Source organism: Palaemon carinicauda, chromosome 5 (genome assembly GCF_036898095.1).
Source record: "Palaemon carinicauda isolate YSFRI2023 chromosome 5, ASM3689809v2, whole genome shotgun sequence".
Taxonomy (NCBI): Eukaryota; Metazoa; Arthropoda; class Malacostraca; order Decapoda; family Palaemonidae; genus Palaemon; species Palaemon carinicauda.
Genome location: NC_090729.1, coordinates 147,234,403 through 147,248,456, shown reverse-complemented (window position 1 = coordinate 147,248,456; position 14,054 = coordinate 147,234,403). Strand labels below are relative to the sequence as shown.

General features: G+C 47.8%; 1 protein-coding gene across 3 annotated transcripts in view; it reads left to right on the top strand.

Annotated features, from left to right (window-relative positions):
* LOC137641534 (uncharacterized) overlaps nucleotides 1–14,054 on the top strand; it is a 150,014-nt gene that overhangs the window by 23,658 nt on the left and 112,302 nt on the right. For 2 of the 3 annotated variants that reach the window (XM_068374181.1, XM_068374182.1), the window contains exons 2-3: nucleotides 7,242–8,838; nucleotides 9,018–9,253. In XM_068374181.1, the coding sequence (XP_068230282.1) occupies nucleotides 7,247–8,838; nucleotides 9,018–9,253 (1,828 nt within the window). In that variant the 5' untranslated portion in view covers nucleotides 7,242–7,246. The remainder of the gene's footprint in view (nucleotides 1–7,241; nucleotides 8,839–9,017; nucleotides 9,254–14,054) is intronic. The other variant, XM_068374183.1, reaches the window with a different exon arrangement.

The window sequence follows — 14,054 nt, the reverse complement described above, 5'->3', positions numbered from 1 at the left end:
CCCGGGCGAAGTTATTTCTGCTAATGTGTCTAATGATGATTTATTGCAGCCTTGGGCTTCCTTGGGGCTTCAGGGTTCACCCTCCAAGGAAGCCCTGTTTGACGTAATCAGGTTGGGGGCTGCTGTCAAACAGTCACCAGTTGTTGTGGCAGAGGCTTCCGACGAGTTAGGTCAAACCTCTGCCTTGGGTGCTGATGTTGCTGAAGGCTTAGTTCCCCCTCCGAACATCCTTCGAGGGAGGAGCTAAGTCCAACGGTCTCTCCTGCAGGTGATTCTCCCCCTCGGGGAGTTCACTAACAGAGACTCCTCTTCGGAGGACTGATGATGGTCTGCCTGCTGCCCCCAGAGGACGTATCAGATGTAAAGCTCGTCTTCCTCTTCGCCGTAGAGGCCTACCTTCTCCCCACAAGGGAGTTAGGAGGCGCCGCTTCTTTTCTTCGCCTTCGCAGTCCCCCGCAGAGGATCCTCCTCGCCGTGCAGTGACCATTGCAGCTGCATCCCTGGACCTCTCTGCTGATCGTTCGCGATCTCCTTTGCCTGCCAGACCTGCTGATCTTCCTTCTCCGTTCCTGGCTGCTGATGCGCTGTGGGCGCCCACGCACCCCGTTATCCAACGGGCACCGGTCCCTTCGGGGCAAAAGGGGCTTTCTCACATTGTGAGTGTCGCTTAAGTGCCAGGTATCCCCTGTGCGCCCACGTTCTCCTGCGCGCAAGCGTTCGCCTGCTGTTCCTGAGACTACTCTCCAGAAACATCCTGTGCCAGAGACAACGCACCAGCGATCTCCTGCTGCAGAGTCTACGCGCCAGCGATCTTCTCCTCGCCAGCGCACATCTGCGCGCCCACGATCTCCAGCTCGCCAGTGCTCTTCACCTGCGCGCCATCGTTCGCCCCCGCGCCCACGATCTCTGGATTTGGGCACAGGAGGGAAGACTCTTCTTTCACCTTCTCATCAGCAATCTCCTGCGTGCCATCGGACCTCGCCCACTCGTCAGCCCTCGCCCGTGCGCCATCGCGCGCAGTCACCTTCGCGCGCACATGTTCCAGCCCTTGCTGTGCGCCCTTCTAGAGGTCTCTGAGATCCTGTGCGTTCACGCGCCTACGAGCAGTCACCTTCGCTCGCAACTACGCTTGTGGTTCCTACTGCGCTCCCTCTTCCTTCGCCAGATCGCGCACCTGCGCGCCACCGATCATCTGCCCGTCCGCGCGCACCATCACCTGCGCGCCATCGCTCGCCAGCACGCCCACTCACCTGCTCGCCATAGATCGCCTGCGCGCCCAAGTGCCATCGCTCGCCTGTGCGCCATCGCTCGCCAGCGCACCATCGCTCGCCTGCGTGCCATCGCTCGCCTGCGCGCCATCGCTCGCTTGTGTGCCATCGCTCTCCTGCTCGCCCACGCGCGAACCAGGGAATATTCCATCGCGCGAGCGCCTGTGCAATCCCCGACATGTATCCCATCGGGATTCACAGCGCGAGCCCCCAGGAACGAGAGCATCCAGGTCGTCTTCTTCAACCCCCCCCCACCCCCCGCAAGAGCAGACCAGCGCGCTCACAGGAGGAGGGGAAGTCTTCAGATAGGTCCAGGAACCAACCTTCTTCTTCTTCCCTTTCTTTTCAGGCAAGCCCCGTTGTAGTGTCTACTTCGAAGGATCGCCCGATCCCCTTCCCTCCAGAGGGAGTCTGACACTGCATCTGTTAGTAAGCAGCCATGGTTTGGGTCCCTTATCAGAGCTGTCGTTCAGGCTGTCAAGCCTGCCTTCTTCGAGTTGGGCCTCAAACCAAGGGCAGCTCCGACCCCACTGAAGAGGAAGAGAGGAGTAGAAGTCGTGGTGACTTCTCCCAGGGTCAAGCTGGCTCCTAGGAAATCCTTGAGGAAGGCTCCCTCCCCCCCTCAGACTTTCTCTCCATCTCCTGTGGACGAAGATTTTCCGTCCTCAGGGGAGTCTACCGAGGTGAGATGTTCTCCCATCGCACCAATTGGAGAAACCCCACCTCAAGCAGGAGAATCGTCCCGAGTTGGGGCGGAGAAGAGCCCTCAGACTTCGTTATTGGAGTCCTGTATCTCTCCTAGGAGGGAACCTAAGGACTCTAAGACCATCCCTAAGTCTTCTTCTAGGATTCGAGCAGAGCCAACGAGACCATCGGAGAACGTCCACCTGTCCCCCAAGTAGAGCCTTTGGGGACGGGAGACTTTGCTGCCAGTTCTCCAGGAGGAGAGCAACAGGAGTCAGAGCATGCCTTCTGGCAGGTCCGGACCCTGATGAGGCATCTCAACGGGTTCCCGGACCCTGAGATTCCTCCTCGTGAGGGCAAGGACACTGTCCTAGACCGAGTCTTTGGCACCCAGAAACCCGCTAAGGCCAGTGCGGCTTTGCCATGGTCACAAGGGGTGAAGAGTGCCAGGGATATGGTTGAGGGCCAGCTCTCCGAACTCGCCTCCTCCAGCCGTTCCACTGCTGGCAACAAGCTCCTCCCTCCTCCTCGTATCCACCAGAGGAGGTACTTTGAGATCATGGAGGAGTCTTGCTTAGCTCTTCCCCTGCACCACTCTGTGGAAGAGCTTACCAAGGGAGTCCCTCTAGAGAGACTCTCTAGCTGGCAAGTGACTTTCTCGGCGACAGAGATCCTAAGTCAGGAGAAGGTTGCGAAGTGTGCCATGCAGGCTACTTAGTGGCTGGACGTCTGGCTGGAGTCTCTTGGCATCTTGTTGCGATCCGAGGATCTGTCTAAGGAGAGCAGCAGGAAAGCCCTGGAGACCTTCCTCCTTTTGAGTTTCTGGGCCACCAAGTCTCGAACTTGTGGGCCAATTCCATCTTAAAACGACGTGATGCGGTGTGCAGAAAGGTTCCATTCGAAGGTCCCAGCCGTCGAAGTCAGCCAGCTCAGACATTCTTCCCTTTTGGGAAAGAATCTGTTTGAGCCTAAAGATGTGGAACAGGCAGCTGAGAGGTGGAGGAAATCCAACCAGGACTCTCTCCTCCAGAGGGCTATCACATCAAAGCCCTACAAACCTCCAGCACCTCAACAACCTCACCCGTCCAAGACGACGAAACCGGCAGTGGCAGCAAAGACGACGGTGTCCAAACAGCAGCCCTTTCCTGTCAAAGACAAGAAAGGCAAAAAGTCCTCCAGGGGAGGGAAAAATCCTAGAGGGAGTGACCGAGGCCCTAAACGCTAGGATTAGCAGTCCCCCTACATGTCCACCAGTGGGGAGATGCCTACAAAGTTGCGTGATCAGGTGGCAGCAACTATGGGTCTTGCGGAACGGACGGACCTTCAGTGGTGGGTGACAGACGAGAACCTACGAAAGGGAGTGGATCTTCTCGTCCTCCCCCTAGATTTGATGCTGTTTTCGGACGCCTCAAAGAAAGGATGGGGGGGCCCATATTCTGAACCACAGGACCTTAGGCCTGTGGTCAGAATGAGAAAAGTGCCTCCACATAAATCTGCTAGAAATGAAGGCCGTATTCCTGGCACTTCAGCAGTTCCAACAGTACCTGGCGGGTCACTCCGTGGTGGTGATGAGCGACAACACCACGGTAGTGGCTTACATCAACAAGCAGGGAGATACCTTTTCAGAACAGCTATCCCATCTTGCAGTAGAGATACCGAAATGGACCGAAGTCCACTCGATTCCACTATCAGCTCGCTTCATTCCAGGCAAAACGAATGTGCTCGCCGACAGTCTGAGCAGAGCATCACAGATAGTGAGTACCGAGTGGTCTTTGGATCATCTAGTAGCCAACAAAGTCCTGACTTTGTGGGGTTCCCCGACGGTGGATCATTCGCGACAGCCTCGAATTTCAAGCTTCCGCTGTACTGCTCCCCAGTCCCGGACCCCAAGGCACTCTGGCAAGATGCCTTCCAACAATGGTGGGACAACATCGACCTGTACGCCTTTCCCCCATTCTGTCTGATGAGGAGGGTGCTCAACAAGACCAGAATATCGGTCAACCTGTCTATGACCTTAATAGCCCCGCTATGGCATCACCCAGAGTGGTTTCCGTACCTTCTGCAGCTCCTGACGGAACTCCCGAGAGAACTTCCTCCACGACACGAGCTACTCAAACAACCACATGCCAACATATTTCACAAAGCCGTAGCTTCGCTGTGGCTTCACGCCTGGAGACTATCCAGCATCTCCTCACAGAGAGAGGCTTTTCACAACGAGTTGCGGAAAGGTTGTCTGGACACCTGCGAAAGTCATCCGCAGGTGTCTACCAGGTAAAGTGGAGAGTTTTCTGTGGTTGGTGTCGAGGAAGGGGTATCTCTCCACTCGATGCCACTATTCCAGCAGTAGCGGAGTTTCTTGTGTATTTGCGGGAGGAAATGCGCCTTTCAGTCTCGGCAGTGAAAGGCTATCGCTCAGCGTTAAGTCTTGCCTTCAGGCTCAAAGGAATGGAAATTTTTTCTTCGCGGGAACTTTCTCTACTCATACCAAGTTATGAACTTACCTGCCCTCAGTCGGAAGTGAGACCTCCTTCATGGAACGTGGTTCGAGTTCTCAGAGACCTCCGTTCGAACCATTATGCCAGGCTTCTGATCGCCACCTGACTTGGAAGATGGTGTTCCTACTCGCTTTGGCCTCGGCCAAACAAGTTAGCAAACTTCATGGTCTCTCGTATGACATCGCCCATTCAAGGGGATGGGGGGGAGGTAACATTCAGATTCGTTCCTGAGTTTGTAGCTAAGACTCAAAATCCAGGAGTGCCGGACCCTCGGTTCGACTCTTTCCGGATTTCGAGTCTGCGTTCTGTAACAGATGACCCAGACCATCTCCTACTGTGCCCCAGTGAGGAGTCTGAGGCTCTATCTTAAGAGAACAGCTGCAGTTCGTCCGCGGGTGCAGGCATTGTTTGTTAGCACCGGAAGGACGAAGAGGAGGGTCACTAAGAACACTATCTCAGCATGGATTCGCAGGGTTATCCATCATTCCCTGAATCCAGACCCTCCTCCGTCACGTCACCCCAGAGCACACGATGTCAGGGGCATTGCTACATCCCTGGCCTTCAAGAGAAACTACTCGGTGACGCAGGTCTTACAAGCAGGGGTTTGGAAGCGTCAGACGATCTTCACAGCCCACTACCTACAAGACGTGACCCACAGGAGCCTCGATACGTTCTCTATCGGCCCTGTGGTGGCTGCACAACAGCTGGTCTAAACCTCAGGCTCCTTAATGGACAAGTAGCAGATGGTGGAGGGCATTGTTACCTGGTTTTAGTCTGCATGAATGAAAAGGTATGCCTGGCCCTTATTGTTTTCTTCATCCTCCCCTCTCTTGGGGAAAGCAGCATCCTGGGTTCTCTGCACAGCTGACCTCAAACCACTGCAGGTAAACCATGTTTCCATGTGTTCCTAGTATTAAGATAATACTGTCACGTCCCCATACCCTTACGAGGTGTTATTGGGAACGTCCTATCCTAGAATTCCATCTAAAGGACTTCAGGTCAACTTCCTAGGACGAGTCATACTTCATTCCTTCACACACAAGCTTACGTAGGCCGCGGTCCTTGCAGAGCAAGGCACTTGCGAGGTGCAGGGACTCCTTATCTTGAGCACTGACACACTCACATACTGAGTCCCCGGCAAAAGCCAAAAGCCAGTAACAGCCGGGACTTACCACCCTACCTAAGGGTTAAGTCACCCACATTGAATAGTGTGGTTTGTATTTCGGTTACGGAACAAATGACATTCGTAGATAATTTGTATTTTTCCCAACCATACAAACCTTAGCTATTTAATCAAACTTGCCCACCAGCCCTGTCCCCCGGGAAGTCCTACCTCTAAACAAAGTGAGCTAGTCACAGGTGTGTGAGGGGGGGGGAAGGGGTAGCTAGCTAACTAGCGAGGGGGTAGTAAACCCTCGTTAAAATTCTAATGGCTCATCATTTCAGCTACGCCGAAAGTAATACCCATATTATTATTATTATTATTATTATTACTTACTAAGCTACAACCCTAGTTGGAAAAGCAGTATGCTATAAGCCCAGGGGCTCCAACAGGGAAAATAGCTCAGTGCGGAAAGGAAAAAAGGAAAATAAAATATTCCAAGAAGAGTAACAACAATAAATATCTCCTATATAAACTATAAAAACTTTAACAAAACAAGAGGAAGAGAAATAAGATAGGAGAGTGTGCTCGAGTGTACCCTCAAGCAAGAGAACTCTAACCCAAGACAGTGAAAGGCCATGGTACAGAGGCTATGGCACTACCCAAGACTAGAGAACAGTGGTTTGATTTTGGAGTGTCCTTCTCCTAGAAGAGCTGCTTACCATAGCTAAAGAGTCTCTTCTACCCTTACCAAGAGGAAAGTGGCACTGAATAATTACAGTGCAGTAAACCCTTGGGTGATGAAGAATTGTTTGGTAATCTGTGTTGTCAGGTGTATGAGGATAGAGGAGAATATGTAAAGAATATGCCAGACTATTCAGTGTGTATGTAGGCAAAGGGAAAATGAACCGTAACCAGAGAGGAGGATCCAATGTAGTACTGTCTGGCCAGTCAAAAGACCCCATAACTCTCTAGCGGTAGTATCTCAACGGGTGGCTAAATATTAAATAGCTAAGGTTTGTATGGTTAGGAAAAATACAAATTATCTATGAATTTGTCATGTTAAGTGTGTGGAGTTTAGCTCCAAGTTTACACTTATCTGGTCAAGTTACAATTCTAAATTCTTACACCTCGGCATAGATTTTCGAGGCCGTAACAGAACGCCTCTAAACAGCTTGTGCAAAGCCCTGAGTAGCACCCTAGGTAAGTCCCCAACCTAAGGGTGGGTCTCCACTGTAAAGAGCGTAAGGTTTTGTATATAGTGCTGGAACCAATGACAAATTTGGAAATAATTTTTTTTTTCCTAGCTACTGTATACAAACTTGGAGCTCTCTACACATACTGGTTCCGCCATCACATTTCTTCAGAAAGTTCTGCTGCAATTACAAAGTGACTTTCAGTTACTAGTGCGGGTGTGAGCTGGGTGGTCGGTCTACCCGCACGCCCCCCAATGCTAACTAACGGAGGTAGTTATATCTCAAGTAAAAGCTTCAGGCTAGTTTCAGCTCTCGCTGAAATATATCTCCACAGTAAAGAGCTTCAGGTTTGTATATAGTTAGGAAAAATACAAATTATTTCCAAATTCTCATATTACTTCTGAATTTGTAATTTTTTTAGTGTTTGATATGTACAGTGTAGTTTATATTTGATTTTTGAATAAATGTCTTCATTCATTGCTTTTTTATTTCTCAGGTGGTATGATGCCAGGCAGTGAGGAGCGTTGGCGTGATAGATCGGGTCCTACTGCTGGAGCCCTGGGTCATCTTATAGAACGTATGACTAACGACTTTACTCCTCAACATGATTCTCAACGTTATCAACCTGGATTTGTTCCCTCTGCATCACCACCTTGGCCAACGGCTGGCCAGGCTCCTCTCACCAGTCAGATGACGCCGTTACAATCGCCTCATACCAGTCTTGGTTCACAGATGCCCCCTCAGATGCAGTCTACGCATACCAACCTTGGGTCCCAGGTGTCTTCAATGCAGCATCCTCATGGCAATATGGGTCCTCAAATCACATCTCTTCAGCCACCAACAACAAGTGCACCAGGTACAATGCCTTTAGGCCCTCAGATTGGTGGACCAGGACCAAGGAGCTACTCTGTAAGTCAAGATCCTTTTGACCTTGGTGGAGGGCGGAGTCCTCTTTTGAGGTCATCATCTGATCTAGGTCTTCGTCTGAACAATTTCAATGACGGCACAATGGATGGTTATATGGATTCAAGCAGAGACTCTATTGACAGCATGCTCGTAGGAAGTCATGATTCTGCTTTTTTCCCTGAGGTGCAAAGAGGACCCTGTGTATCATCTGGAACCCCTCCACCACTCCAAGGTGACCCTCAAGGTTTGGCACCATCACCTGTATCACAGACTGACTTCAGTTTCTACACTAATGAACATGAGAGGTTTATGGAAGGGGTAAGTGTCAACAACATAACTGCAAAATTTTCTAACTTTACAGCTACCCTTGGAAGTTGGTTCAGTCCATTTGACCCATTCCGAAGCAATCTTAATGTAGGCGATACAAAGTCCCCGAGTGTGTCCCAGAACTCATCTGTTGGTGTTGTATTGGAAACATTGGGTTCAGATACACCAATCTCTTCACAATGCAGTGTAACTAATAGTGGAGTACAGATGGCTGGAAATCAACCAACCAGAGCAAGCAAACCATCTTACTCCGATGTGCTAAGCAAAAACACTGCTCCAGATGGTCGTTTAAATGCTGGTTGTGCTGGTTTAAACAGTCGAAGCAGTAGCAGCAACAGCAATAGTAGTAATGGTAATGTGACTCACCCACCTCAGTCACCTTCACCAGGACCAACAGCTCCACGTCCTGAGCACCAGAATAGGAATCAATCTGCTAAAAGTAAGGCTAAAGCTCGTAATTCCAATAGCTTAGGGGCAAGTGCAAGTAGCACCACCAACAACAACAACAATGGTAATCTTACCAAGTCATGTGAAAAGGGTGATGGACACGTTTCATCTCGTGTTGGGCTAGATGATTTCTGCCTAAATGAAGTAAGTCTTAGTAATGGGCGAATAAGTGCCTATGAACATTATGACTGGGGAGAGAAAATTGAAAGTACTTCGGGGTATGGTTTGCCATCTGTGTACAAGGCTTCAGCTAACAGCCCTACTCACCAAGGGAAGAAGAATTCTGTGAAAGGAGACATTAAGAAAAATACCCCAGAAAAAACTGGTAATAATGTTATAGCTGATGAAAATGTACGTGGGAATGATCAGCTTAACAACAAAGTAAGCTCCAGCCAACAAAAACAACCACCAAGGTTGGTATCAGAAATTTACTTTATTGTACTCAACAATATTGTTATGATAGTCACATGATGCAAAACTTGGATATTTGTATTAAATGAAAATGAATGAGATTAATACTTCCTCTTATAAAGTATTGTAAGTGACATTTTACTGTCTCTTTAAAGTATTGAATATATTTGTATTTTCCCAGAAGACCTTCATACATTAACAACAACTTGAATGCTGCAAATTTAGCTTCATCAGCAGCCAGTCCTTCAACGCTCTCTGGAAATAATTTTAGCTCTGGCGCTGCTACCATCACCCCTGCAAGTAGTACCAACATAACTGTAAATCAGCCTAACAATAACAACAATAATGACAGCACCCGAAGTGATGGAAACAAGAAATTTGGTAATTTGAACAAAGATGATAAGAAATCATTTGGAAGTAAGTGGAATTTCTTTATACTGTACAGTTTTTGTAGGGATTTTATTTTTGATTTTAAGACGGGGGTTAGTCTTCCTTGTGAAGTTTCTTTAAATCTTTGTGGTACAATTTCCTTTTCTATATTATGTGGGGATATTTGTTTCTATACATAATACAAACCTTTGACCTTTAAAAGGAGGATAACGCCAGCGAAGCTTGAATTGCCATTTAAACAGGGCAGTAGTTGTTGTAGCAGCTGGCTGGTGGTGGGTATGCTCCGGCTACCCACCAAGTAGCGTAACCTTCACTTTGACTCTGGGCAACAGAGAGTACAGACGTGCTTCTCTGCGTCTGCATCTGTTTGTTTTAATCTTTTGTTTTTTCTTTCTGATTGAATAATTGGTCTTGCAGCTGTGTTTGAGGGATATTATGATTGGATATGCAGTGTTTCCTGATAACTGTAATTCTGTTTGTTTCTCTGCTTCCTGCCATTATCCAATACAGTGTATACTTGTTCCTGTCGGGTTGCTGTTGTATCTCTTGTATGTTTGGCCAACAACATGACCCTAAGGAATGGATTTTTTGGACATCACTGGTGCTCCGTCAGCAGATCGCCACGGAGTGTAAAGGGGACGGGCAGTGTCCTTTTTTTTCCTTACAGTGTCTGCCGGTCCCGGAAGGCTCTAAGAACGTATCACCTAGCTGTTGTGTTCTGCCCTACTAGTGTTTTCTCATCAACCTACACGACTGGAGAAGGAAGATGAAGTTTTTTTCCCTTCTCCTTTGCTGCAACTGCTAAAATTTTTGAGTGGAATACGTCATCGTAGAAGTCCAGCAAGTCCGATCGATAACTTTTACCTTTGTTCCCATGTGGGAGCCCCATTGCTGTAATGCAACGTGGGTCGGGATGAAAGGCACTGCCCTCCATTTTCCTTCCTGGATTCATTGTCTCCCTCTCTTTTGGGGGAGAGGGAGAAGTGGCTTATGCTGATGATATTGGTCTGAGCTTCTATTGCTGCTCCCTGTTGCTGAGTTCCAAAGATGGCAAGCGAATCTTCAAATGTGTTGCCTGCCGAGGAAGAAGTTACCGGAGCACAGAATGACCGATCAGTCTGACATACCGGAGTCTCAGTCTGGTTCAAAGGGATGGTTTTGTGGAAGGAACAGTGGTGTACCTAAACCCTTCCCTCAGGAGTGTGTTGAGGTAGAAAGTGCAGTTACCAGTGGAAAATCTCACAAGAGATGAGGCACAAACACTGTTGGTTTGAATGCAGAGCCTTGCTCTCGTTCTGTCAGGGATGCTCCCCGTATGCTTCAATGAGCTAGTCTTCACACTCACAAACTCCCAGACAAGCAAGCATGAGGTGCCCTTGGCAAGATCTTTGGAGATACTTGTCTTCTAAGATAAGTCTTCTGGTTTTCAAGCAATTAAAACTCCCCACATGTTTCCGGCCTCCAAAAGCCAATCTTCCTCCTACATGAGTGCTAGGATCTCCTTAAGTATGATCACAATCACCTCTTGGCGTGTCTCCTGTGCATAATCGTCCCCATAAACAATTGCCAGCATGATCTAGAACTTGTAAGTTCACAATCTCTGCCTAGTACATGAGATGCAACAAACACATGCACAATATCATTTTCGTAGCTGGTGCGGGTTATGAGAACTTTCATTCACAAGCGATGAGTTTCTATATTACTTTCCAGTTATTTTGTCTTCATAGGAATATTTCGATTGTGTTCTCTCCCAGTTATTCTTCATGGTTATCGCTTACCATGGGATCTGTCATGATTGCTGACAGCCCTGATCATGAACCATATGCTTGGCAGCTGCGATTGGGAATCATGCAATTGCCAGCCACAGTTGGGAGTCATGCAAGTAGGAACTTACTGTGATGTGTTAGGGGCAAAATCTATTTCTTTATTAAGCACCACTTCAATATTATTTATATCTAATAAAAGTTAATCATTCATTCATATCAGTGCAAATAATTTTTTATGAATAGTACTTACCTGGCAGTTATATATATATAGCTGATATCTCTAAATCGGCAGAATTTTTCAAAACGAGGCAACCGCCTTGTGGTGGTTGGGAGGTAGGTGGTAACACCCATCACAGGGTGGTCCAAGGAATCATTCCCGTGTCCAAGATTTCAGTTCATCTCTGCCGGCTGGATCGAAAACATCGTCGGTCCACCATCGAGAGTTTTTCGAATCCTTTTCCCTTCTTCGCTTTTTTGGACTTCGTTTGGTGAAGTACACTGATTTAGGGTTTTGGCAATCGTGTTTTATTATTATTATTTACTTTGTTTATCATGAGTGATAACTTAATTTTCGTGTTTGTGCGAGTGATGTATGCAAGATGAGGTTACCGAAAGTGTCGGTTGATCCTCACAGTTTGTATGCAGAGGTTTTGTTTGTGCACTATATTTTAGTTGCGAAGTTTTTAATCCTGTTGACGGACTTACGTTCTGGCAACTCTATGACGTCACAGTCGTATGACGTAATCTTCATGTATGTCTTACAATTCTCTTTATTTGTTTTTTGCAAAGAATGGGAGGAATTCCACTTATATAAGTTTTTTAACTTTTAATGTAAAATTTTAAAGAAATATTTGTCCATTTGGTATTCGTTCTTTAAATCATCGATCTAATTTCATAAATTAAATAGAACTAGCGTATGGTTAATTTGCGCTGTTACTCGTTACTATCGGTGCAGTCCCAACATGCCTTGGTAGCGTTCTTTTCGATATGGGAATTAAAGTGTTGGCTATTATTCTCCAACAACAACTATATGGGAATTCTAGTTTTAGTAGCATTTTCATTTATATGTTCCTATTGTTTACATTTATATATATAGATACGTTATTGCTATATCTGTTCTTTTTATCATTTCAACTCGCTTGTTTTTGAATTCCCTTTGAATTAATTGTGGATTACATTTGTTTTCCCTTTTTTCTGTTCATTTTAATCTTTAACGTATAACTTTCCCGGCTTTTGTATGTAACTACCGGGTAGGTATTTATGACATTTAATTTTACCGGTGCTTATATGTAACTACCGGGTGAGTGTCTTCAACATCTTTTTTTTTTTATTCTCAACTCTTGCCCGGTGGTTTTTTCTTTTTGTGACCGCCGGTTAAGTATGTTTGAAAGTTTATTTTATTATGGAAATGTCAGTTTTATATTCTATAAAAAATATTTTGTTACAGTTTATATAGCAAGTACTAGAGACGATTTTGCTTTCTCATTCAAGCCCGTGGCAGAAGAATAAGTTCTCTCACAACGGGCAGGACTAATTTTGGTTTTTTGTGTAAGAGTTTAATAGTGCAAGTTTTCAGTGCTAGATTAGGCATTGGATTCTTTCAGCACAGGGACGTTGTTTTCCTAGCCTTAGACCTCTTCCAAGCTCCCCGGCCCATGGGAGAAGGAACGTCGATCGACGAAAGGAAACGAGAGGCGTTAGCTCACGAGCAAACGCCCTCGCGAGCGTTTCTGTTAACGTTCCCATGAATGCTCGCCCTTGCCATGGTAAAGCAAAGAGCGTTGAACGTTAAGATTCTTACACTGCTTTTAGAGTTTTGCATTGCATCACTTTTGTTTTTAATGGCAATTCTTAAGTCATAGATATTCTCTGCTAATATCAATGCTTATAAACCATCATTGACTCGGTTTTTGTCCCAGAGCGCCAGTCGGCCTTATGAACCCTCTGGTGGGAACCGAACGCGCCGAGCGGCATAATGAATATCATTTTGCCTTAACACTCGGCGCTAAGTCTTTCAAGACAGGACGAATGCAGCCTTGTCTTTCAGGGCAAATGCAGCCTCGTCTTTCAGGGCGAATGCAGCCTCGTCTTTCAGGACAAATGCTGCCTCATCTTTCAGGACTAATGCAGCCTCGTCTTTCAGGACGAATGCTGCCTCGTCTGTCAGGACGAATGCAGCCTCGTCTTTCAGGGCGAATGCTGCCTCGTCTTTCAGGACGAATGCTGCCTCGTCTTTCAGGACTAATGCAGCCTCGTTTTTCAGAGCGAATGCTGCCTCGTCTTTCAGGACGAATGCTGCCTCGTCTTTCAGGACGAATGCAGCCTCGTCTTTCAGGACGAATGCGGCCTCGTCTTTCAGGACTAATGCAGCCGCGTCTTTCAGAGTGAATGCTGCCTGGCTGTCAGGACGAATGCTGCCTGGCTGTCAGGACGAATGCAGCCTCGTCTTTCAGGGCGAATGCTGCCTGGCTGTCAGGACGAATGCAGCCTCGTCTTTCAGGGCGAATGCTGCCTCGTCTTTCAGGACGAATGCAGCCTCGTCTTTCAGGGCGAATGCTGCCTCGTCTTTCAGGGCGAATGCTGCCTCGTCTTTCAGGGCGAATGCTGCCTCGTCTTTCAGGACGAATGCAGCCTCGTCTTTCAGGACGAATGCAGCCTCGTCTTTCAGGACGAATGCAGCCTCGTCTTTCAGGACGAATGCAGCCTCGTCTTTCAGGACGAATGCAGCCTCGTCTTACAGGGCGAATGCAGCCTCGTCTTTCAGGGCGAATGCTGCCTCGTCTTTTAGGACGAATGCAGCCTCGTCTTTCAGGGCGAATGCAGCCTCGTCTTTCAGGATGAGTGCAGCCTCGTCTTTCAGGGCGAGTGCAGCCTCGTCTTTCAGGGCAGCCTCGTCTTTCGGGGCGAGTGCAGCCTCGTCTTTCGGGGCGAGTGCAGCCTCGTCTTTCTGGGCGAGTGCAGCCTCGTCTTTCGGGACGTGGGCAGCCTCGTCTTTCAGGATGATAGGACGATCGCCGCCTTGTCCTTTTAGGGCGACGCCACGTCTTATAAGCTCTTTGTCA